This window comes from Chiloscyllium punctatum, chromosome 5 (genome assembly GCF_047496795.1).
Source record: "Chiloscyllium punctatum isolate Juve2018m chromosome 5, sChiPun1.3, whole genome shotgun sequence".
NCBI classification, from domain to species: domain Eukaryota; kingdom Metazoa; phylum Chordata; class Chondrichthyes; order Orectolobiformes; family Hemiscylliidae; genus Chiloscyllium; species Chiloscyllium punctatum.
In genome coordinates, this window is record NC_092743.1 from 103304515 (window position 1) to 103328795 (window position 24281).

The 24281-nt window shown below is 41.3% G+C and overlaps 1 protein-coding gene across 1 annotated transcript; it reads left to right on the top strand.

Annotated features, from left to right (window-relative positions):
* Nucleotides 1-1016: 1016 nt before the first annotated feature.
* Nucleotides 1017-22025, top strand: derl1 (derlin 1). The gene is made up of 8 exons (XM_072570933.1): nt 1017-1321; nt 7087-7186; nt 10129-10193; nt 12387-12413; nt 13532-13627; nt 17324-17376; nt 18754-18864; nt 18992-22025. Exons 1-8 carry the CDS (start codon nt 1163-1165, stop codon nt 19134-19136), a joined length of 756 nt encoding a protein of 251 aa, XP_072427034.1. The 5' UTR covers nt 1017-1162; the 3' UTR covers nt 19137-22025.
* Nucleotides 22026-24281: the final 2256 nt, after the last annotated feature.

Sequence of the window (24281 nt, forward strand, 5' to 3'; positions counted from 1 at the left end):
AGTCACTTAAATAAGTGCACAGGTTTCGCAGGCAATAAAGGTAATCTATATGTTGGCCTTTATCGCAAAAGGATTCAAGTACAGGAATAAGGATGCTTTGCTGAAAGGCTATTGGTGAGGCCACACCTGAGATTTGTAGGCAGTTCTGGTCTTATTTGAGAAATGTTCTTGCTGCAGACGGAGTGCAGTGAAAATTTACCAGATTGATTCTTGGGATGGCAATACTGTTGTATGAGGACTGAGTTGGTTAGGATTGGTGTTTAAAAGAATGAGGAGGGATCTCATAGCAACCTGTAAAATTCGAAGAGGACGAGACAGGTTAGATGTAGGAAGAATGCACCCTATGGTGGGAGAGTCCAGAACCAGGAGTCATAGTTTAAGGATGAAGGGTCAACCTTTTCGGATCTAGATGAGGAGAAATTGCTTCACCCATAGAGCAGTGGGCCTGTTGGATTCACTGCCACAGAAAGTAGTTGAGGCTAAGACATTGTGTTTTCAAGAAGGAGATAACTCTTGTAGTTAAAGGGAGATATGAGTAGTGGGCGGGATTCGGGTATTAGTTGAATCATCAGCCATGGTCATATTGAATGGTGGAGCATGCTGTGGGGTCAAATGGCTATTCCCGCTTCTCTGTGTGTATAAAGTTTAAAATCACACACCAGGTTGTCGTCCAACAGGTTTATTCATTCAGGTGGATGAAGGAGCAGCGCTCCGAGAGCTAGTGCTTCCGACTACAACCTGGTGTGGTGTGATTTTTAACTTCATACACCCCAGTCCAACACTGGAACCTCCAAATCTGTGTGTATAGCTTTTTAAAAAAGTATCTATCTCTATGTATATAAACCTGCTAACAGAAACTTTACAAACGTAAGAGGTTTGAGGTACAAAACTGGCTGAACACCCTGCTGCTGTGTGGACTCAGTGTAACAATCCAGATCAGCTGATTGCTCGGTCACCCGGAAGTAGTGAGGTAGAGGCGCGTGGTGCAGCCACGTCACTGGAAGTGCGTGCCGGTTTTCCCAGCAGCCCTTGGGCTGTCAGGTTAGTCAGCGGAGAGTTGGGATAGTGGCGTTTGTTGCTCTGTGTCCGGGGAAGGTGCAGAGAGGGAGAGCGAAGGGGGAAGGTTTCATCGGCTAGTTTCCTCCCCTCGCTCCGGGTTAGGATGGCGGACAGCGGCCTGGGCGAGTGGTACCGCAGCATCCCCTTGGTTACCAGGTACTGGTTTACGGGCAGCGTGATCTTTCCTGTCCTGGAGAGGCTCAATATAGTGAGCGCCAGGACCCTGGTACTGTGGGCCGAACCTTTCTTCAACAACTTTCAGGTAGGACCACAACTCCTATCAGATAGTGTCACTCCAGCGAGGCTGTCCTCTGCCTTGTGCTAGAGATTCTCTATCCTCTTGAGGTCGAAGGGCTCTCTTTTCAACTAGATTAACAATCTCAGATAAATCATTAAACTGTGTAATGTGTACTTAGAGTTTTTCATCATGTTTTTAACTGTAGCCATCGAGATGGATTTGCCTGCTTGTCGCTGACGAGTCTTGTCTTGTATAATGTTTGGCAAGTTAAGATGTTTGGAGGATAAATAATTTGTATCTACCCAACCCTTCAAAGGCCAACTGCACTGCTTTTCACAATTCTGAAGAAGGGTCACTGGACTGGAAATGTTGACTCTGCATTCCCAGAAACGCCAAATTACTGGGAAAAGCTCAGCAGGTCTGGGAGCATCTGTGGAGAGAAAGCAGAGTCAAGAGTTGTGCTATCAGCCATCTCAGAGCTTGTCAAACTGAGTGGAAGCAAGTCATCCTTCATCCCAATGGACTGCATGTAGAGAAGAGTATATTTACCATTTTTTTGAAGCCCTCTTCTTGAGTAAGGCTGTGTTTACCTGCATGATTGGTGACTGCAGCTCACCCTAATGATCTTGCCAAAACTATCACTGTGCACTGCCTTATATGCAGGTCCTCTGGAGCAAGGTGGCCATCTCAACCTGCACTCACTAACCATAACTTGCTCCCATCTCCATCATTTGCAGACCCTTAGAAGGTCTCTGTGTACCTCAGTTTGAGAATGCCTTAGAATTATGGGGTCAAGATCAGATCCAACCTATCTGGTGCAGGATGTTGAAGATCCCCACTTTGTAATACTTCTCCCTTGCTCCCTATTTACATTTGAACATAGAAATCTAAATTAATCTTCAATTACTCCTGAAGATCCACTACTTTGACCAAGCTTTTGGTCACCTGCCACTGTATCAAATTTTTGTCAAACAACAGTCCTGTGAAGTACTTTAGGATGTTTTATTATGCTTTTCAATGATAAATTGCCATTTGTGATGATTATGATGATATTAAAGCCCAGGGCAAACAAAGATTTTTCAAATTATAAAGTGAAGTTTGAGTACAGAAGAAGGAGGAGCACTTCGCATCTTCCAGATCCCTCATAAAGTACTGTATTGTAAAATATTTGCAAATTAATTAAAATGGTGTCTCTATCAACTACAGTGTTGTAGAAGTAGATATAATTTTTCATCCAAGTATTGATGTGTAAGCATATTTACATTTCTGTGAATACATTTAAATATGTAAATGTAACTGTTTGAATTTGCATATTAATCAATAAGGATAATAGTTTGCTATGAAGTTAAAAATCACAATACCAGGTTATAGTCCAACAGGTTTAGTTGGAAGCACATTAGCTTTCGGAGCGTTGCTCCTTCAGGTGGTAGTGGAGGGTTCAATCCTAACACACAGAATTTATAGCAAACATTTACGTGTGATATAACTGAAATTATACATTGAAAAATTGATTGTTAAGCCTTTCATCTGTTGGAATACCATGATAGTTTCACTTCTTTCATGTGTAAGTCACAAAACCTTTTTTTAAAAAGTTGCATTCTCAGGTTAGCTGTTAACAATGCTGAAAGCTAGACAATATGTTGAAGGTGTTAGCCCCCTGTGTTCTCTATCTATGCCATGATTGATTCTAATCTAAAAAGTGAGAAACCGAGTTTTACATTAATTCATACAGTTTTTGAGCAAAGTACAGTGTAACCCTGCAAGTACAAATTCACCCCACAAAATATATGTGCGCATGTGTGTCTGTCTGGGTTGGTGGTTGAGTGTGAGAAAGTGTGTGTGTGTGTGTGTGTGTGTGTGTGTGTGTATATAGTGAGTGCAGAGTGTCTTACGTCTGAGAGGGGGTGCATGTGTGTGTGTCTATAAGGGTGTGTGTGGATGTCTGTGTGCCTGTGTCTGTGTGCGCGTCTGTGTCTGTGTGCGTGTATGTATAGGAGTATATGTGTGTGTGTGTGTATATTGCAATGGTGGTCACCTGTAATGTGACATGAACCCAAGGTCCCGGTTGAGGCCCTCCCTATGGCTACCAAACTTAGCTATCAGCCTCTGCTCGGCCATTTTTTCGCTGCTGCCTGTCCCGAAGTCCACCTTGGAGGATGGTCACCCAAAGGTCCAAGCTCGAATGTCCTGAACCACTGAAGTGTTCCCCAACTGGGAGGGAACACTTCTGTCTGTTGATTGTTGTGCGGTGCCCATTCATCCGTTGTCGTAGCCTTTGCTCGGTTTCCCCAATGCACCGCGCCTCCAGGCATCCTTGCCTGCAACGTACAAGATAGACAACGTTGGCTGAGTCACACGAGTACCTGCCATGTACAAGGTGGGAGGTGTCCCCATGCGTAATGGTGGTATCTATGTCCACACTCTGACACATCTTGCAGCGCCTACCATGAAAGGGTTGTATGCAGTTGTCCTGAGAGCCGGGCAGTTTGCTATGAACAACGATCTGTTTGAAGTTTGGCGGTTGTTTAAAGGCAAGTAGTGGTGTGGGGAAGGTCTTGGTGAGGTGCTCATCCTCATTGATAATGTGTTGCAGGTCACAAAGAACATGGCGTAGTTTTTCAGCTTCTGGGAAACACTGAACAACGAAGGGTACCCTGCCGGTTGCAGCACGTGTCTGTCTCCTGAGGAGGTCATTACGGTTCCTTGCTGTGGCACGTCGAGGAGTTGGGCATCGTACCCCATTCTTGTGAGGGCATCCCTGAGTACTGAGTCTGTCATGATCCTCCTCATCTGAGCAGATCTGGTGTACGCGTAGGGCCTGTCCATAGGGGGTGGCTGTTTTAATATGTTTTCGATGGAAGCTGGAGAAGTGTAGCATTGTGAGGTTGTCTGTGGGTTTGCAGTAGAGTGTGGTGCTGAGGTGTCCATCCTTGATGGAGATGCATGTGTCCAAGAATGAGACAGATAGTCGAGAGTAGTCCATGGTGAGTTTGATGGTGGGATGAAAATTGTTGATGCCACTGTAGTTTTATCAGTGACTCCTCGCCATGGGTCCAGAGGAAGAAAATGTCGTCAATGTACCTGGTGTATAATGTTGGTTGGAGATCCTGCATAGAGAAGTCTTGTTCAAACCTGTGCATAAAAATGTTGGCATATTGGGGTGCAAATTTGGTCGCCATGGCTGTTCCATGTGTCTGGATAAAGAACTGGTTGTCAAAGATGAAGACGTTGTGATCAAGGATAAAGCGGATGAGTTGTAGGATGGTGTTTGGAAATTGGCAGTTGTTGGTGTTGAGTACTGAGGCTGTTGCCGCGATGCCATCATTGTGGGGGGTGCTGGTGTAGAATGTGGAAACATCCATTGTGACAGGGAATGTTCCCGGTTCGACTGGTCCGTGGGGTGCTGGGTTTCTGTAAGAAATCCGTAGTGTCGCGACAGAAGCTGGAGATCCCCTGTACAATAGGTTTCAACATGCCTTCCACATAGCCGGAGAGATTCTCACATGGGGTCCCATTGTCCGACACGATGGGACGTCCTGGTGTGTTGGCTTTGTGTACCTTTGGAAGGCAGTAGAAGTCGCTTTCACGAGAAGTACGTGGGATGAGGGTGCGTAGAGAACTCTGAAGGACTGGATCCAAAGTTCTGATCAGTGTGTTTAATTCACGGGTGTGTTCTTTGGTTGGATCAGCTGGTAGTTGCCTGCGGTGTTCCTGGTTGTTCAGTTGTCTGTACACTTCCTTGAGTGATCTATTCTGAATGACAATGACTCCTCCTTTATCTGCTGGTTTGATGACAATGTTGTGATTGATTTTGAGAGCCTGGATGGCATTGCGTTGTGAACAGATGATGTTTTGCACTACCTTGTGGGTACGGCTGGTGAATCCCACACTCGCATGCACCCCCTCACAGACCTAAGACACTCTGACTCACTATACACACACATAACACTTTCTCACACTCACAACCCCCAACCCAGACAGACAGACACACACACACACACGCACAAAGACCCGCATGCGCACACACATTTTGTGGGATGAATTTGTACTTGCAGGTTTACATTGTAATTTGCTCAAAAACTGCATACATTCATGTAGAACTCTGTTATCTCACTTTTTAGATTAGAATCAATAAAGGCTTAACAGACAATCAATTTTTCAATGATTAATTTCAGTTACATTACACTGTAAATTTTTGCTATAAATTCTGTGTGTTAGGGTTGAGCCCTCTACTACCACCTGATGAAGGAGCAACGCTCTGAAAGCTAGTGTGCTTCCAATTAAACCTGTTGGACTATAGCCTGGTGTTGTGTGATTTTTAACTTTGTACACCCCAGTCCAACACCGGCATCTCCAAATCAAGTTTGCTATGATGTATCATGCTCTCTTTCAACACTTTGGGAAACAGTAGCAGCATTAAATAACTGTACCAGTATTCCAAAGTCCTGTGATAATATTTCAGGGATTCTGGTTCAAATCCCACAGAAGCAGGTGGAACTTATGTTCACTTATTACAATCTGAAATTGAAAGCAAAATCTCTACAGATTTTAATTAAGTGGTCTGCATGCACACCAGTCTTTTCATCTCAAATTTCTCTGCTTAAAAAACTTGTATTTATTTAGCACCTTTCATGACATTAGAATGCCCCAAAGTTCTTTTTCAGCCAATTAAGTACTTTTGAAATGTTGGCACTGTCATAATGCTGAATATGCTGTGGATGAGTTGGCATCTTGCAGCAGCCACAAACAGCAGTTGTTAAACACCATGAAACTGCTTCAGTGGTGTTGATTTGAGGGATAAATATTGGCGAGGACTCCAGGGCAAGTTTTAAGGCTGTGTTTGTGAGCAATATCCTCACTAGATGGGACAAGAAACGTGATGTGCAGAAAAGCAACGTTGATGATTAATTTCATTGTCTTGTTTTGGATGACATGTGCTATGACATTACCCACTGTCATCCTCATTGGTTGGAAATCTGCAAATTGGTTACCACATTTCTTGCATTACAAGTGATGCTTCAAAAATGAAGAATTGACTGACTGAGATGACATTCTAGGATTGTGATAGCTGCTGTCTAAATGCAAGGTGCATCTATTTGAAAGGACAAAAAGGGGAGCGGGAGAATTCAATATTGTAATGTGAACAAAAAAAAAATCATTCTTTGTATAAATCATTGTCACAAGGAGAGTTCTGTAGCAATGATTGTATGTATGAAAGATTGATGTCAGTTTGAATTTCTTGCTGCTTTGTTTTTTAGATTAGATTAGATGCACTACAGTGTGGAAACAGGCCCTTTGACCCAACAAGTCCACACCGACCTATTCTCCTACATTCACCCCTAACTAATGCACCTAACGCTACGGACAATTTAGCGTGGCCAATTCACGTAGCCTGCTCACCTTTGGACTGTGGGTGGTAACCGGAGCACCCAGAGAAAACCCACGCAGACGCGGGGAGAATGTGCAAGCTTCACACACAGTTGCCCGAGGTGGGAATTGAACCCAGGGCCCTGGCGCTGTGAGGCAGCAGTGCTAACCACTGAGCCACCGTGCTGCCAATATTGTTTGTTTAACAATATTGTGAATATACTGTGCATTGCAAACTAATAACATTCATGCGTTTTTCAAAACGTGACAGAAGCAGCATGACCGGTTTTGATTGCAGGTACTGTATGCTAGAAATAAAATTGGTTTTGATTCAAGTAGTAATCAAAATTTGTTTGATTTTCACTGTACTGCTGGTGCATGTGAGGCTAATGAGCAACCAATGTTGTTTTTTTCATACACAGCTATGGAGGCCAATAACTGCAAGCCTGTTTTACCCAATGGGATTCCACTATTTGATTCAGCTGTACTTCCTGTATTCGTATTCCTCAAGCTTGGAAAGAGGTTCGTTTCTACTCCTGTCTTTGCACTGCAACCATTTGATGCACCAAACCTTTCAGAGCTTTTCTTTTCAAAAATCTTGTATTTAAAAAAAAATGAAAATACTAATCCAGGAGTTTGTGTGAAATAAAATAATTACTTTGTTCCAATTATTGATATTTTAAAAAACTTTTTATTTTGGGCACAAATGTTTTTGCTCACAAGCTTGAATTATGTTAAAGGGTAAACATTAAACTTTAGTTTCAGAAACATTTTTAGTTGCACAAGTATGGGAAAGAGATACGCAATCTAGTATAAAGCATTATTGTGTTAGATAGCCTACTGTGTTTGCACTAGGAGAAAGTGAGGACTGCAGTTGCTGGAGATCAGAGTTGAAAAGTGTGGCGCTGGAAAAGCCCAGCTGGTCAGGCAGCATCCCAGGAGCAGGAGAGTCGACATTTCAGTCATCAGCCCAAATTAACCTTGGTGCAATCCGTCAAATCCCGAAAACCCCAAATGCAGTATTTTCACAATCTCCAGAATGGAAGTTGAAATTAGGTTCTTGCTGAAGATTGACTCTAAGATCAGTGATTTTCATAGAGTCCCACAGCACGGAAACAGACCCTTCAGACCAACTAGCCCTTACTGAGCATAATCCTAAATTAAATTAGCCCTACCTGCCTGCTGCCGGGTATGGAAACCTCTTATTATTTTGTAAACTTCTGTAAGGTTGCCTCTCAACCTCCCACACTTCAGTGGAAAAAGTCCCAGCCTATTCAGCCTTTCTTTATAACCCAAGCCTTTCATAGCTGGCAACCTCCCGGTAAATCTCTTCTGAACCATCTCCAGCCTAATATCCTCCTATAACTGGGGCGACCAGAACTGGACACAACATTCCAGAAAAGGCCTTGCCAATGTCCTTTACAACCTCAAAACTCATACTCAAAGGACCGAGCAATGAAGGCAAGCGTGCCAAATGCCTTTTTAACCACCCTGTCTATATGTGACACAAACTTCAAAGAATTATGTACCTGAATCCCTATAACCCTCTGTTCTATAAGACCAAGGACCTATCATTAATTGTATAAGCCCTACCCTTGTTTGTTGTACCAAAATGTTAATACCTCACATTTATCCAGATTGAACCCATTTCATCAAGGTCCCTTTATAATCTTAGAATTTTATAGATTTCTATGAAGTTCCCTTATGTTCATTCTTCTAAACTCCATTGAATTTAGTTATAACTGATTGAGCGTGTATTCACGTGTCAGTCTTGCTGTCCCAATAATCAGTCTGGCAAACCTTTGTTGCACTCCCTCCGTAGCCAGAACAAGGAGATCTTCCTCAGACAAGAAGACCAAAGCTGCACTCAGTACGCTAGGTGGTTTCACCAAGCCCCTGTGCTGTCATCCCTGCTCCTGTGGTCAAATCTTCTTGCTGTAAAAGCCAGCGTTCCACTTGCTACCTTCACCACCTGCTGTATCTGCATGCTTACTTTCAGTGACTGTTGTATGAGGACATGCATGTCTTGCTGCACCCCACCTTTTCTCAACCTATTACTCATCTGCCTCCTTGTTTTTGCTACCAAAATCAATAACCACCTGTTTATCCATGTTACATTTCATCTGCCATGCACTTGCCCACTCACTCAATGTTTCCAAATCACACTGAAGCATCTCTGTATCCTCCTCAAAGCTTGCATGCGCGCGTGCGTATATATACACCACACACAACACACGCAGTGTTTTATGTGGTCTGCATACTTGGAAATATCACATTTAGTTCCCTCATCTGAATATGTATTGTGACAAACACTAATCCCTGTGGTATCTGACTAGTCACTGCTTACCACTTGGAAAAAAGTGCTATTTATTCCTACACTTTTTATTTTCTGTCTGCCAACCAGTTCTGTATCCATGTCAGTGCACTACACCCAGGTGATATCTGCTTTAATTATTCATGCCAGTCTCTTATATGGGACCTTATCAGAAACCATTTGAAAGTCCACATCACTGGCTTATCAACTTTGCTAGTTTAGATTAGATTAGATTACTTACAGTGTGGAAACAGGCCCTTTGGCCCAACAAGTCCACACCGCCCTGCCGAAGCGCAACCCACCCATACCCCTACATCTACCCCTTACCTAACACTACGGGCAATTTAGCATGGCCAATTCACCTGATCTGCACATCTTTGGACTGTGGGAGGAAACCGGAGCACCCGGAGGAAACCCACGCAAACACAGGGAGAACGTGCAAACTCCACACAGTCTGAGGCGGGAAATGAACCCGGGTCTCAGGCGCTGTGAGGCAGCAGTGCTAACCACTGTGCCACCATGCCGCCCTAGTTATATCCTTGAAAGCTCCCAGCAGATTTGCCTAGCATGATTTTCCTCTTTTTAAAAAAAACAGAAATGACATCACCCAGCTTAAGAAACCAAGACCTATAAATAGAGAGGTGGGGACATACCACCAGTGTTTCACCAGAGACTCTCCCTGATGATATGACCAAGTCATTGTGACGAAATGTCTGAAAACAAATCTTCCAGCTCAGCAAGCTATCTTACATATTTACCATGCTAACTCTGTCCGACCCTGTCACTGGACATTCTGAGGGAGTCCCACACTGGCAGACACTTTAAGCAGTCATGCCTTTGGCAGAGATAAGGGTTGGCTTGGGGGAGGGGGAAGGTGGCAAAAGAATCAGACTTCATAACACTTGACAGGGGGTGTGGGCAGTTCACCTGACGATCTCAGTAAAGTATTCTTTTAACCAAGTTTCCAGTCCTTGTACATGTTACTTCCTCAATAACTGCTTTAGAGAGTAAGTTTTGACCTGGTTTCAGGAAGAGATAGCAGTATTGAGTGCTTTGCATATTTCATTGGATACATCACAATGAATTTTACTGTCATTCTTAAAACACCTAACGGACTCTGCAATATAATTCTTGCTTTTTTTAATTATAGGTTTCTTTGATGGGAGAACAGCAGATTATATATTCATGTTGTTTTTCAACTGGATTTGCACGGTGGTATCCTTTTTGTGAAGCAATATTGAAAATATTGTATTTCTATCCCTAAATATATCTTATAACACCTTATGGTCACTGAAGTATTTTTTTGAAGTATTCAATTGTAATGAAGGACACACAGCAAAGTCCCCCACACAGCAATACTATAGTGACCAGATCACTTGTTTCTAATGATATTGATTGAAGGATGATTATTGGTCAAAACACTGGGGAAACATCAACACAATACTACAAAATCTTTTGTGAGTTGGTGAGAGGGGTTTAACATCACTTCTGAAAGACAGCATGTCTGAAGGTGCTGTGTTCCGTTGCAGGATCGTCAGCCTAAAGTTTCTTGGCCTCAGGTCTCCTGAGGGGGGGTCTTGAATGTACACTTCCTTCGAGAGGCGAGAGCAATTGAGCCACAGCAGACAGCAGTAGTAAGGAACACAGACTAGAAGAGCCTTGGTTAATACTCTGTTAGCTCTGTTTTGAGTAAGCTGGGGCCTCCCATGCTCTTGGAAGTGCGAAGAGATCAGTTCCTGGTTGTTATATAGTGAAAGTAGGCTGAAATTGGGCTGAGCTTTGTCTCATTTGAAAATTTGGAAATATTGCAGTTCGTTCCCTCATCTAAATTATGACAATATGTTGTGAAAAGCTGGAATCCAATCACTGAGCTGCTGTGGTACTCATTGCCTGCACTTGGATAAGGACCCATTTATTCCTGTTCATTCTTCTCAGTTCGCATACGTGCTAAAAGCATAAGGCAGGCTATTGGAGGAGATATGACTATAATCGTAGTCCTGCACTGAATCACTTTGATCATAAGAAATAGGTGTAGGTGTTGATCCTTATCCCATTGAGTTTACTCCTCCATTCAGTAAAGTTATGGCCGATCTGATGTACCCCCAATTTCACTTACCTGTTTGTCCTCCATACAGCTTGACTACTTAGAAGATCAAAAATCTGTCTTACTTGGCCTTGAATATATTCAATGCCCAGCCACCACTGTTAGTTTGGGAAGAGAACACCAAAGACTAAAGATCCTCTTTGATAATAAATCCCTCCTCATCTCTATCTTAAAAAGGAAACCCCTTATATTTAAACTGTCGTTGAGTTCTAGATTTCCCTATGGGAGGAAACATCTCAACGTCTATCCTGTCGTGTTCCCTCAAAATATTATGTTTCAATACGATTTCCTCAATTTCTTTTAAACTCTTCCATATGATTTTAGGCCCAACTTGATCAATTTTTTTGTTGAGACAACTTCTTCATCCCATCAGTGAGCCTTCCCTGAACTGCTGCGATACAAATACAGATCATGCCGATGCCTTGCACCTTATAGCAAGATTTCTCTGTTTTTATACTCCACCCCTTGCAATAACGGTCACCCCTCGTTTGCCTTTGATTATTTGTATTCTGCTTTTTTTTTGTTATTCCTGGTGAAGTGGATGACCTCGATCATTATAATGTCCCCTCTGCCAATCTTTTGCCTATTCCTTTGAACTGTCTCTCTCCCTTTGCAGACACTTTGTATCTTCATGACTTGTTTTCCTCCCAATCTTTGTATCATCTGAAAATTTGGCTACAATATAGTTGGTCTCATCATTCAAGTCTGTAGGTTAACCACCGATCTGTCAGTGCTAATATATCACTCCCAAAAGTATATTTTATGTTACCACATAACATTTTGTGGCACCTTATGGAATGCGCTTTGGAAATCCAACTGCACTATATCTGCTGATGCCTTTTAGTTCAACCTACTCATTACATCTTAAAAGAATTCTAATATGTCAAATCCCATTTCCCTTTCATGAAGCCATGTTGACTTAGCTTGATTCTATTTTGATTTTCTAACTTTCCTGCTAAATAATGAATTCTCACATTTCCCTGGACAAATATTAAGCTAACTGGCTTATAGTTTCCTGCTGCTTGTCTCTCTTGAATAGAGGTGTTACAGTTATAGACTTTGAAAGAAGAGTTTATGCAACTTGCTGGGCTTTGAAAGAAGGGCATGTACCAATTGCTAGGCTTTGAAGGAGGGACTTGTACTTACGATGTACTGGGAAATGCACAGGTCTGCACAATTTTCCTTTTCTTCCTGACGATTTAGCAATATTAAATCATTGGGATGTGTACACTTAAAGAAGCCCCTGTTGCTAACTTAAAAGGAATGGACATGTCATTTTTTTTTCCCTGATCAACAAGTAACAGATCGTTGGATTAACCATGGGAATGCTTGTAAGTATGTAGGAGGAAGCTGTACCTCTTCACGAAAATCTTGGTGTTCATTGTGAAGATGATGGAAAAGTTGCTATTATACTCTGTGACCACACCTAATGTTCCATTTTGGGCAAGTAGAGGGAGATTGGTGGTAAACTGTAATTTTAAAACAAAAGTACCTGACGGTCATCCTCCACTTTAAAATGCTGTGTTGGTGTGCAAATTAAACATGAGATTGGAAAAGTAAATAGCGTTTGGGTGTAAAAGAAAAGTTTGATTATGTTTAGCATTGGATAATTGGTGAGTTTGTGACTCCGTTCCATTGTGTCTACCCCATCTGTTTCTCCATCGAGGGCAGAACCTTTGGCTGCAAGTTATGTTTAAAAGCACAATATGAGTAGAGGTTTTTCTCCTTTGCTCCTGTTTCTTTTATTATAGAATATCTTGAGACATTTGGTTTTTATAAGAATGTGTACTGCACCTTTAGTTCATATCCATTGAGAAGATATTAAGTGGCGTACTAAAATTGTAGTTTTATCTGCAGCCTGGTACTGTATATTATGGGTTTCTTTTAAAGGAAAATATTCCTACTTTTTTTTTATTAATCTGATTTGAGCAGGTGAAAAATTTGGGACTTCCTTTTTTCCCCCCCCTCCTCCTGCCCCTCCTGAAGAGTGCTTGTTAATTTGAAGGAATGTCTGAGACTTTACTGTTTTGCCTGAGGCCCTGGCTTTTCTAAATGCAAAACAGCTAGAATGTGGGTGTATCCCATGGTTGCAGTAGTGAAACCAAACTACTGTCTCAACCTTGTATGTCAGTATTAAGGGGTGGTGTTTATAGATTGACACGAGAGAGAAAAAAATTCCTGTTTTAATTTGAGAATTATTCAGTGAGGGCGAATGAGTTGCTTCTTAAATAAAATTGCTTTGTGGGGCATTAGTCGGGGGTAAATAAAGGGTCTGGATGGATTACTCTTCAGAGGGTCGGTGTGGACGTGTTGGGCTGAAGGGCCTGTTTGTCCATACTGTAGGGAATCTAAAAAAAATCTAAAATTGGGTGGGGTATATTATGTGGGTTGTATTATGGTTAAGGATAAATAAATGGAAGGTATTGCTTTCCCTTTTTCTTTTTGACAGATTCTGTTTGTCCCCCTTGTTTTGACGGTGGTATATGTGTGGGCACAACTCAACAAAGACCAGATTGTAACATTCTGGTTTGGGATGACATTTAAGGTGAGAAAACCTAAGTGTTATTGTTGATATTAAGTGTTGAAGCAAGATCGGCAGTTCCCAGTAGTCATTAAGCAAACCACTTGATTTATTGCTGCTCCTTCTATTGCATCTTTTACTCCCACAAGCTCCCCATCTAGAAGAACAAAGACAGTAGACAGATGTGAACACCACAACCTACAAGCTCCCTCCAAATCTCTCATTATCCTGAACAAAGTCGCCATCCATTTATTGTTACTGGGTGAAAATCCTGGAACAGCACATTGAATGTACCTGTATCCATTAACCAGGACAACAGCAGTTGCTGCAATTAGCCTTTACATAAAACAAAAACAAAGTGCTGGAGACATTCAGCAGGTCTGGCAATGTTCACTTTTTTTTCCTCTCTTGATGATGCCAAATCTTTTTTAATTCACTCTTGGGATGTAGGCATCACTGGCTGGCTAGCATTTATTGCCCATCTCTAGTTGCTCTTGAGAAAGTGGGTGTAAGCTGCCGCCTTGAATCGTGGCAGTCCATGTGCTGTCGGTATACACACAGTGCCCTTAGGGAGGCAGTTTCAAGATTTTGATCTAGTAACATATTGTCCAGATCTTATTGTGTTTGAACATGGAGTGCTTCAGCATCTTGAGTCGTGAATGGCACTGAACATTGTGCACTCATTGGTGAACATCCCCACTTCTGACCTTTATGATAGTGGGAGGGTCATTGATGAAGCAATTGAAGGTGGTTGAGCCTTAAGGTTGGACATTATCCTGAAGAACCCCTGCAGTGATATCCTGCACTGACCTCCAACAACCACCATCATTTTCCTATTGTCAGGTATGGCTCCAACCAGCGGAGAGTTTGCCGTATTGTTATGAGACTGAAGGCATGTACTGTACCTTTTAAGACAGAAAACATGCTGTTCTGAACTGAGAGCTTACAAGCATCTGTGTATTTGTCTAGATGGCAGTCCCAGAGTGTACTGAAAAATTGAAAACTTGTAACATTTGGCTGTGAAATGGATTCCTGAGTTTAGGTTGCTGTTTTGACAGCAATTCAAATTTAACCAATCAATTTAAATTATGTCCCAGGATACTAAAACCCAATCGAGTTTGAATTTATTGTTTTGTCAACATCAAGATGTTGGGGAGGTATAAAATGCAGGGATCTTGAACATTGATCAGAGAGCAAGTGGCGTAGAGAGAGGAATTCGTGGAGAGCTAATTGCCGATCCAACATCTTGCTCCTAAATAAATTAGAAAATACTCTCTATCAAAGGTACCTTTTTCATATGAAACATACATGCAGTAAAAAGAAAGAAGGTGACCCAGGGAAATCAGCAACTGGAAGCATGAAGACTCCGAAGACAGTGCCTGTGTGGTTTTGAAATTAAGTTGATGTGTCCTATTGGAACAGCATATTGTTAGAGTTGGAGGCAGATAGTAAGCAGTTAAGAGAAATGAAGTTGTGAATAGTTATTGTTTGATGTTCACTTTTAGAATTAAAAAATAAGTTGTTGTTATTTTCTTTAAATAGTGGAATTTGGGAGTTCTCTGTCACTCATATTTTACCAGATTACGAGGCAAGCTTTTCTGAGTTTGGTTTAATTAATAGGGGTTCACCTCATGTCGTAAGAATATTAATTCTATGATGTGGAGGTGCTGGTGTTGGACTTTTGTGGGCAAAGTTAAAAATCACACAATACCAGGCTGATTTGGCTCTGCTCCTTCGTCATGTAGCTAGTGGGGCAGGATCATAGGACACAGAATTTATAGTAAAAGATCAAAGTGTCATACAACTGATGTATTGAACAATCCCAGATTGCTGTTAAGGTTTTAATTATTTAGAATGGGTATGCATTTAATTTACTTATTAATCAATCAAAACCTGGTGCCAAGAGGCCAAGAAGTATCATCCATTTGGTACTGATGGCTGAAAACTGCTGCAAATACCTCAACCTTATTTTTTTATACTGATCTATTGGGCTCTTCCATTATTGAGGATAGGATACTTGGGGAGCATCCTCCTCCAATGAGTTATTTAATTGTCAGTTACCATTCACAACTGGATGTGGCAGCACTGCAGAGCTTAGATCTGATCCACTGGTTGTAGGCTCATGGGCACAGAAGTAGACCTGTTTGGTAGGTTTGCCTTGTCTTGAGTTGCTGGTTCTGTTCAAAATTTGCCCCATTTAGCGTAATGATATTGCCACACAACACGATGGAGAGTGTTCTCAATTTGTCTCCACAAGGACTGTGCAGTGGTCACTCTTACTGATACTGACATGGATAGATGAATCTGCAGCTGGCAGATTGGTAAGGATGAGGGTAAGTATGTTTTGTCCTCTTGACTCCCTCACCACATGCTCCAGACCCACTCTAGTAGCCATGTCCTTTAGAACCCAACCCACTTGATCAGTAGTTCTGCTTCTGAGCCACTGTTGATGATGAACATTGAAATCCACCACCCAGAGTACATTTTGCAACGTATTCACACTCAGTGCTTCCTCCCAAGTATTGTACAACATGGAGGAGTAGATTCATCAGCCAAGGGAATGATGCATGATCATCAGGAGGTTTGCTTGCCCATTTTAACCTGAAGCCATGTTGAGTACTCCCAGGGTAACTCCCTCCCAACTGTATACTACTGTGCTGCCACCTCTGCTGCATCTCTCCTGCTGGTGGGAAAAAAAACATATCCAGGGATGGTGATGGTGGTGTCTACATCATGGTCATGCTTACAGACCTTAAAGGCAATGTCAGGTTGTTGTTGACTAATTTGTGAGTAAGCTCTCCCAATTTTGACACTCGCCCCTGGAAATGAGTGTGGATGACATTGCAGGGTTGACAGGGCAGTTTCTGCAATTGTCTTTTCTAGTTCATTCCAATTTTTATTGAATTTGAATTCAGATTCCACCATCTGCCACAGTGGGATTCAAACCTGTGGGTCTCCGGAACATTTGCTGGGTTTCTGGATTAATAGCATTGTGTTAATATCACTGGGCCATTGTCTCAGACCTGCAGAGTTCCTCCACCCCTTTGCTTCTGTTCAGATTTTTGGCATCTGCAATTCTTTGTTTTATTGTAGCCTTTATATAACTTATTTTATTGTCTTGGGCTATCCACAGCTCTTGGATTCCTTAGTCTGTTGTATTGTGGGCACATTACAAACGCAAACAGCTTTGAGAGAAATAACTGTATAATACAGTTCTGGGAAGTGGTGATAGCTGGTAAAATTGCAACATTTAAAAGGCATTTGGATGGGTATATGAATAGAAAGGGATATGGGCCAGGTCCTGGCAAGTGGGACTTGACTCTGTGACTCTATTCACTGATGGGACTTAGTTTAAAATCTGACCCAAAAGATGGCACAACTGACAGTGCAGGATTTCCTCAGGACTGGTTGTGGCAGCTTGGATTATTTGTTGAAATCTCTGGTTTGGGTCTCAAATTCGTAACTGCTCAATGCAGCCTGGAGTGCTACCATTAAACCTAACCTGCCACTGAGTGTTGGAAGTTGACCTTGATGTAATTTGTTGTTTCTCATCTTAAAGAAACATGCTTAATTTTGCATCCTACTAAAGAGTTTGTACCATCTGGGAACTGTGTGAGAAATATTGAGTGGTGATTAGAAGTCAGCTGATCTGCATTTTTAAATTAAAAAAAAACTGTTTAATAGTATTTTCACATTTATTTTGTATTTTTTTTTCCACAGGCTTGTTATTTACCCTGGGCTCTGCTCATATTCAACTTTATTCTGAGAAATTCGTAAGTGCAGAAGTGATTTAAGTTCTCTACTTTATCGCATTGGTTCAAGTGATCAGAAATTTGTATTGTTTGAATACACAATGTAAAAGTCGGCCTCTGTCTTGTTGACCAGGAATGATTTTTTGTCTGAGAAGAGTTCAAAAGAGATTTACAAGGGTGTCACCAGTGTTTGTTTTTTGGGGGAGGGCAGGGGTTTGAGCTAAAGGGAGAGGCTGAATAGGCTGGGGTTGTTTTTCCTGGACCCTCAGAGAGGTTTATTAAATTATGAGGGGCATGGATAGGATAAGTAGACAAGGTCATTTCCCTGTGGTGGGGGAGTCCAGAACTAGAGGGTATAGGTTTAGGGTGAGAGGGGAAAGATTTAAAAGGGACTTAAGGGGTAACATTTTTCATGCAGAGGGTGGTGCGTGTATGGGATGAGCTGCCAGAGGAAATGGTGGAGGCTGGTACAATTACACCATTTTAAAAGGCATCTGGATGGGCATATGAATAGGAAGGGTTTAGAGGAATATAGACCAAGTGCTGGCAAAGGGGACTAGATTAGGATATCTGGTTGGCATGAACGTGTTGGACTGAAGGGTCTGTTTCTGTGCTGTACATCTCTAAGACTGTAAGTCAGTGGGGTTTGTGCTCTGCTGATGAGAGGCCTGGAGAGGCTGGGAGCAAGAGGGAGTTGGAGGCTAGTGCTGGGGGCTTTCTTCCTCCCCAGTGGGAGCAGGGGCAAAGAGCAGCACTAATAAGGTAAGTGGAGGGAGGCTGGTACCAGGAGTTCGAGGGGGTGGAGAAGGCAAGGCCAGGTTTCATTTTGTTTTGTGGTGAGAAGGATTCCATGGAATGAAATAAAATGTGCCAATAACATCCAGTTTAATTTTTGGAGCTTCCTCGAAGACCTGCAAATGGATTGAAGTAAGTTACCCTGAAGTAAGGCCAGATTTGTGACAGGAGACTACTGCTCGCACAGTGTTTTTAAGACTATTACAAATGGCTGTGGAAGCTCATTGTCATTAAAGTCTGTTATGCAGACTTTGGGCATGTTATGGTGAAAGAAACAGCACAACTGAGGAGGAAGTACCCACTTCTAATTAGCTCCGTGTTGAATTTTTTTAGTGTATTCCATAGAGAATGGTCATGCAGCCTTGATACTGATGAGCATTTATATCAAAGACAGCCTCCAAAGGAGAAACTTCAGAGATCTTTCTATCCCTCATCAAAGCATAGCTTATAAATCAAAAAAATCCTTAGGATTTTTATTCATGAGCTTGAGGTGGAATTTCTGTCTTGTTCAATAGTTTTCTTGAAACTATATTTTGCAAAAATGCTTTTGACAAGCTGCTATGTACCCTTAATGTAAGTTAATTCTTTTTAAATCCATCGCAGGGTGATGGACGAGCTCGTTGGTATCTTTGTTGGCCATATGTACTACGTTTTGATGTTTAAATATCCTCAAGAATATGGTGGCAGAACATTTCTATGTACACCACAGTTTCTGTAAGTAAATCTAGCTGGTCTTGCTACTTTGCTGTTGGCTTTGTTTCACTGAACCTCTAACTGGTTTGTTTTGTGAGAGATTGTACTTAGAGAATTTTCTTTTCTCTCTCTCCTATCTCCACTCCAGCTCTCGATGGTTTCCTCCAAGGAGGGGTGGTGTATCTGGTTTTGGAGTCCGACCTGCAAGCAGGAGACCACAAGCTGAAGATGAGGGGGGGCGATGGGGGCGAGGCTATTTCTGGGGTCAAGGCCAAAGATTAGGAGACAACTGAACTTTTCTTTTTCTATGGAAGAGCCCAGCGCCTGCATTTGTCTTTTACTGTACAATACGTGTTGACTAAGAGTATCTTGTGTTTTGGAATTGCAGCTGAAATTTTAATGATTGTGGGATGCTGGTAGGATTGTGATGTCCACTTGGCTGCTAAGGAAAGGAGGATAAGAAATATTGATATGGAAATGTACATTTCTTGTAGACTACCATAAATCTGATCTTTACAGCAGAATTTCATTTTCAGAAGGATTTTGTAGAGTAAATCAAAGTTTATGACCTGTTTTTTTAAAATGTTGATCAGTCTATACCAGGACACACATTTCCAGTTGGTAAACTGGAACTTGCATATCCACTGCAACAGATATTTTCCTTTCACACCTTCACTGAGACATGATATCGAACCCCTTAAGAGAAACAGAATTTCCAAGAATTACTTATTTCTCTATTGTTTAACAGGCAGGATCTGCATTGATCAGGTTGACAAGAGGTATCATTTGGGTAGAGTGTGAGCATTCTGTATTTTTCTCTCTCGCTCACTCGCACACATGCAGACACGTTACATCTTTTTAGCATTTGTCCCAGTTTTATGACCAACATTTCGGGTCTATAGTAGAGCTGTTGTCACTTTGGGAGATTGCTGGATGTGTGTGGTGTTGGGAGAAGGCATGGGAAAGAAACTTTGGAGCACATCAGCTGACTGAAAAGCTATATAGCAGTCACCAACCAGGGATGATATTCTGAAACAACAGCAACACCTGATCATCTATGATGACCCTCCGAGCTAGTTTCACTGTTGCTGTTAGAGTTTAATGGCTTACATAGTTTGCTGTTCCTGTGAATTTTTTTCAACAGAGGTGAAAAATAGGAAGTCTATCTGCAGGAAGAGAATCGTTTGGGTTTTGATTTTGCTCATTTCTTCACTTTGGTATAGCTATCAGAATTATTGCCAAACTGCATTTCTTGTATTTGAGATTTAAACAGAATGGGGGAGGTTGTATTGAATCTGAATCATCAGCATCGTGAACCGAAATGGTGCTTACAAGGACAGATAAGTCTGCTCAGCAAACACTGATTCTGTTTCAACTTTGATTCTTTGCTGCCACTGTTTTTCTAGGTCTCTGAATGACACCAACTGAGAGGCTGGCAAACTGGGGCATTCACCAGCGTTCCTGTTGAGCTAGCCACTAAGATGTGCCAAGATAGAAGCCACATCAGTTTCCCCAGTTCCTGGCCTGCGTTTGGTATTGGCTGGTGGAAAGGATTAGTGTTGGGCCAGTGATATGTTTAAATGGTTCATCCTTCCTTGGTGCCCCGCCTCCTAGTTCATTGCTTTGGTTTGAAGGTTGAATGAAGGGGTTGTAGAGTTTTAAAAATATATTTACATAGACTTCATTGGTGTAACAGTCTTTACAAAAGCTGTCAGGTGACCAGAAGTGCCATAAAGATGTCATTGAAACCAGTATGTTCCGTTCTCACTCCTGATCAGTGCTTCACTTTCATATTGTTTAAAAAAAGTCAACTTTGTCATGGCAGATAATGTTTAAAAATAAACTCTTTTGAATTTCATACTGATAAGTAATCTAAAAGTAAAATCTAATGCCTGCACCTCCTGTATTCTAAATTCCAGGTCTTTATTTATAACAAGATTTTGTTGTCCTGTCCTAACACACTGTCAGCAGAGGCAGTAAAATGCCACATGTAGACGGGGGGAGCCCTGAGTGCACAGTTTATGTGGACACTTCTTATGGAATTCCTGGGAATTTATGATGAAGGCAATTGACATGTTTACAATGGAAATACAAAATTTAAGATCGAACATAAACCTTTTGTAATGGGACGGAATTACATCTCAACTATGTGCCCTTTTTTTTCACCCCACTTCATTCCAGAGATACATTCAGTTGACTGCCCTGATGTGGGAACTCTACTAGTGTAATTTATTTTAACTTGCAACCTCCTGACTACATTTAAGGATCTCCAGTCTAATTAGAAGGATCATTATATTTATAAAAGGGTTTCGGTTCTGGTAGCAGATGCTTTAAATTTCAGAATTTAAAGAAATAACTTCAGTAACTGTATATTGTTCAATTCTGAATAATCCAATTAGATTTATAAAGGTGAATTCTACTGCAAGAGAAAGCAGGGCCAAATTAATAGTGCTCTGCTTATTAATTGATTTGCAATGGCTTTGAGCAGAGATAGTAGTGCAGAATTGGTAAACCCATACGTTATTTCATATTAAACGTGCCTGTTTCTGTTTAATTTGTTTCCAAGTGAAATGTTAACAGGTGGTATGATGTAGGTTATTGGTTTGTCAGTTCACATAACCCAGACCTTCAGAAGTGATGCATAGACCATTAAATCTAGGCACATCCACACAGACAAATTGACTGCTGTCCTATTAACCTGTGTGTATGTATAGTCTCTAGAGACATGGGGGATAGCAATTTAGCATTATACAATCTTCCAAGATTGCTTGTGATTACATGATTTCATTAATTAAAAGCCTGGAAACTCACTTTTGTTTGTGATGGATTTAAATATAGTACATAAGATTTAATTTTCAATTTGGATTAGAATTTGTTTCACCCACTTAAAATATATTTAATTTTTAAAAAAATATCAGCCACAGATATATGAGGAAAGCGTTTTAGTTGTCTCCTACAACCCTTGAAAGATTATTTCTTTCTGCAATATGATTGAATTAGGTTTTCCCTTTGTGCTGGTCTCTTCCACTGAGAAAGATTGATGTATAAATGAAGAAAGATTATTGGCAAGACCTCAAAGGGCATACAGTTAGTATATACTGATTCCTAAAGCTGTTTTGTATAAAAGTTGTATGCTTTTGTAATTAAATCACAAATTGCTGAAATTCTAAAATGAGTAGAAATTTTTCATAGGTTTATTGTTTTTTTTCTTGTGTGCTGTAGTTGTCAAACCTATTACTGTATTGATAGGAACATGTTGATCACAGTTCATTACTGAGTAAGTTCTTGATCTTTCAGATTGGGAGATGCAGTATCTGAAATACAGAAGCAATCTTTGATAATGGCCATTTGAAGAAGTTATACAAAGTAAGCTAATAACAGCGAAATAAACAATGGACAACAAGAGGCTAAACTGCAATCTTATCAATCACTCTAACCTATTGCCCTTGACCCATTCACTTCCCTGCAGTTCATCTGTGTGATTAATGCTGGGCTATTGAGCACCGCAGACTTGATTTTAATTGCTTCGCCATTGGTGGCAATGCTGTCAGCTGCATTCAGTATGCTCTGGAATTTTCTCCTTTAACCTATCACCTTACCTCGTCTTTGTTCTTGAGACAGCTTAAAATCTACCTCTTTGAGTAAGGTATTGGTTATCTGACCTAATATAGCTTGACCCCTCATTTTACAGCACTCCTGTGAGGCCCCTCGGGATTGTTTGTTTTATATTTATGTTCAAGAGATTACGGTAAATACAAGTTCTTTTAAAGTTGCATGACTTTTGCATTTATACAATGTTGTACTTAAATCGTGGGCATCATAAGTTCCAGCTTCAGTCCAATGCTGGCTTTGATGCAACCATTTGCTTCAATTACGCCTGGGACAGTGTAGGGTGCTAATATGAAAATATAGCTGTAACTTGACCAAATTAACCAGCATGAGTTAAGTGATTACTTAAATTGCAATGTAGACAGAAACCAGAAATTACTGAGAAGCTGCAGAAGAAAACAGGTGACTGATTTAGATGAAAGAAGAAATGGTTAACCACAGTTGGTTATTAAACAGCTTATTACCAGCAACAGGTCAGGGAAACAGAAGGATCTGATGGTATAAAAGAGGAAAGGAACTTGCATCCTGATACTGAAAACCTAGGATCAATACTTGTAAGAAGGATGGCTCTGAGTCAGGGACTTGCAGAGGTCAAAAGAACATGGGTATGATTATTCAACATGGGACCCTAGATCAAGGACCTAGAGAAAAGAATATACTCCAGGCCAGAGCCTGCTCATCTGTTTTCTGGTGGTATTCTGTGCAAGGATTGAGACTTGTATGCATTATCTAGGCTTACATGCAGAAATGTAACTTGACCTATGTTTTGGGACCATGGGTCAAGGAGACAAAAAACTAAAAGGAAAACAGCTTCTCATCCAAGTAGAAACCAACAGCTGATTAGCATTTAGAGCTGCACAACGTTAAGGATTAGATTAGATTAGATTAGTTACAACGTGGAAACAGGCCCTTCGCCCCAACAAGTCCACACCGACCTGCCAAAGCGCAAACCACCCAGACCCATTCCCCTACATTTACCCCTTTACCTAACACTATGAGCAATTTAGCATAGCCAATTCACCTAAATTGCACATTTTTTGGTGTGTGGAGAATGTGCAAACTCCACACAGTCAGTCACCTGAGACGGGAATTGAATCCAGGTCTCTAGCACTGCTGCCTCACAGCGTCAGCCACCGGGCCACCCACGGCAATTGTACATGGAGACACCTCATCAAAATGGCATAAATGACTTGTTGGAGTAGGGCCCCATTGAGATATTTCTTCCACTTCATTTCAGTTGAAATGTAATTCTGCCCTGTAACCTACTGAGAATGAGAGATGATAACAAGGCAGAAAGGCCAATGGAACTATTTGGGACCTCAGTTAACAATGGAATCAACCTGACAGGACTAATCAACCTCCTGTTTTGTGTCTGATGGCTTCAGTGAAAGTCAGGTGGAATAAAAGGCCATCCCTCCTTAGAAAAATAACTTGCAAATCAGCTAGAAGGTTCAGGACAGTATTGTTCAATATGCCTCCAACTGGCCATGGGTCACAAATTGATGTTTTGTATTAGATGAAGTATTTTGGCATGATGGATAAAAATGTAGCTTGCAACATCATCTGTTAAGGATGTGGCCCCAGATTTTGTCAGTTAGCATTCACAACACCATTAAAAGTAAGCAGAAAATCTGGCAGTAGAAATGAGCCTTTGCTATATAACATTAACCATTAAGGTTAAGAAGCCCCAAGGCACCAGTGAAAACATGTTTTCTTTTTGTTATCCCACAGCTTTCTGCAGTGTGATGCTCAATCCTAATTCTCTTCAGCCATGACATTTTGGGACTAACAAAAGAACAGAGGAAATCTGGGAAACCAGGGAGAATGAG

What these genes read in the sequence shown, in the direction of transcription:
- derl1 (XM_072570933.1), top strand. Translation starts at nt 1,163, where the DNA reads ATGGCGGACAGCGGCCTGGGCGAGTGGTACCGCAGCATCCCCTTGGTT. An exon ending in AACTTTATTCTGAGAAATTC is followed by an intron (nt 17,377 to 18,753) that starts GTAAGTGCAGAA and finishes AATCCATCGCAG; the next exon opens with GGTGATGGACGAGCTCGTTG. An exon ending in CTATGTACACCACAGTTTCT is followed by an intron (nt 18,865 to 18,991) that starts GTAAGTAAATCT and finishes TCTCCACTCCAG; the next exon opens with CTCTCGATGGTTTCCTCCAA.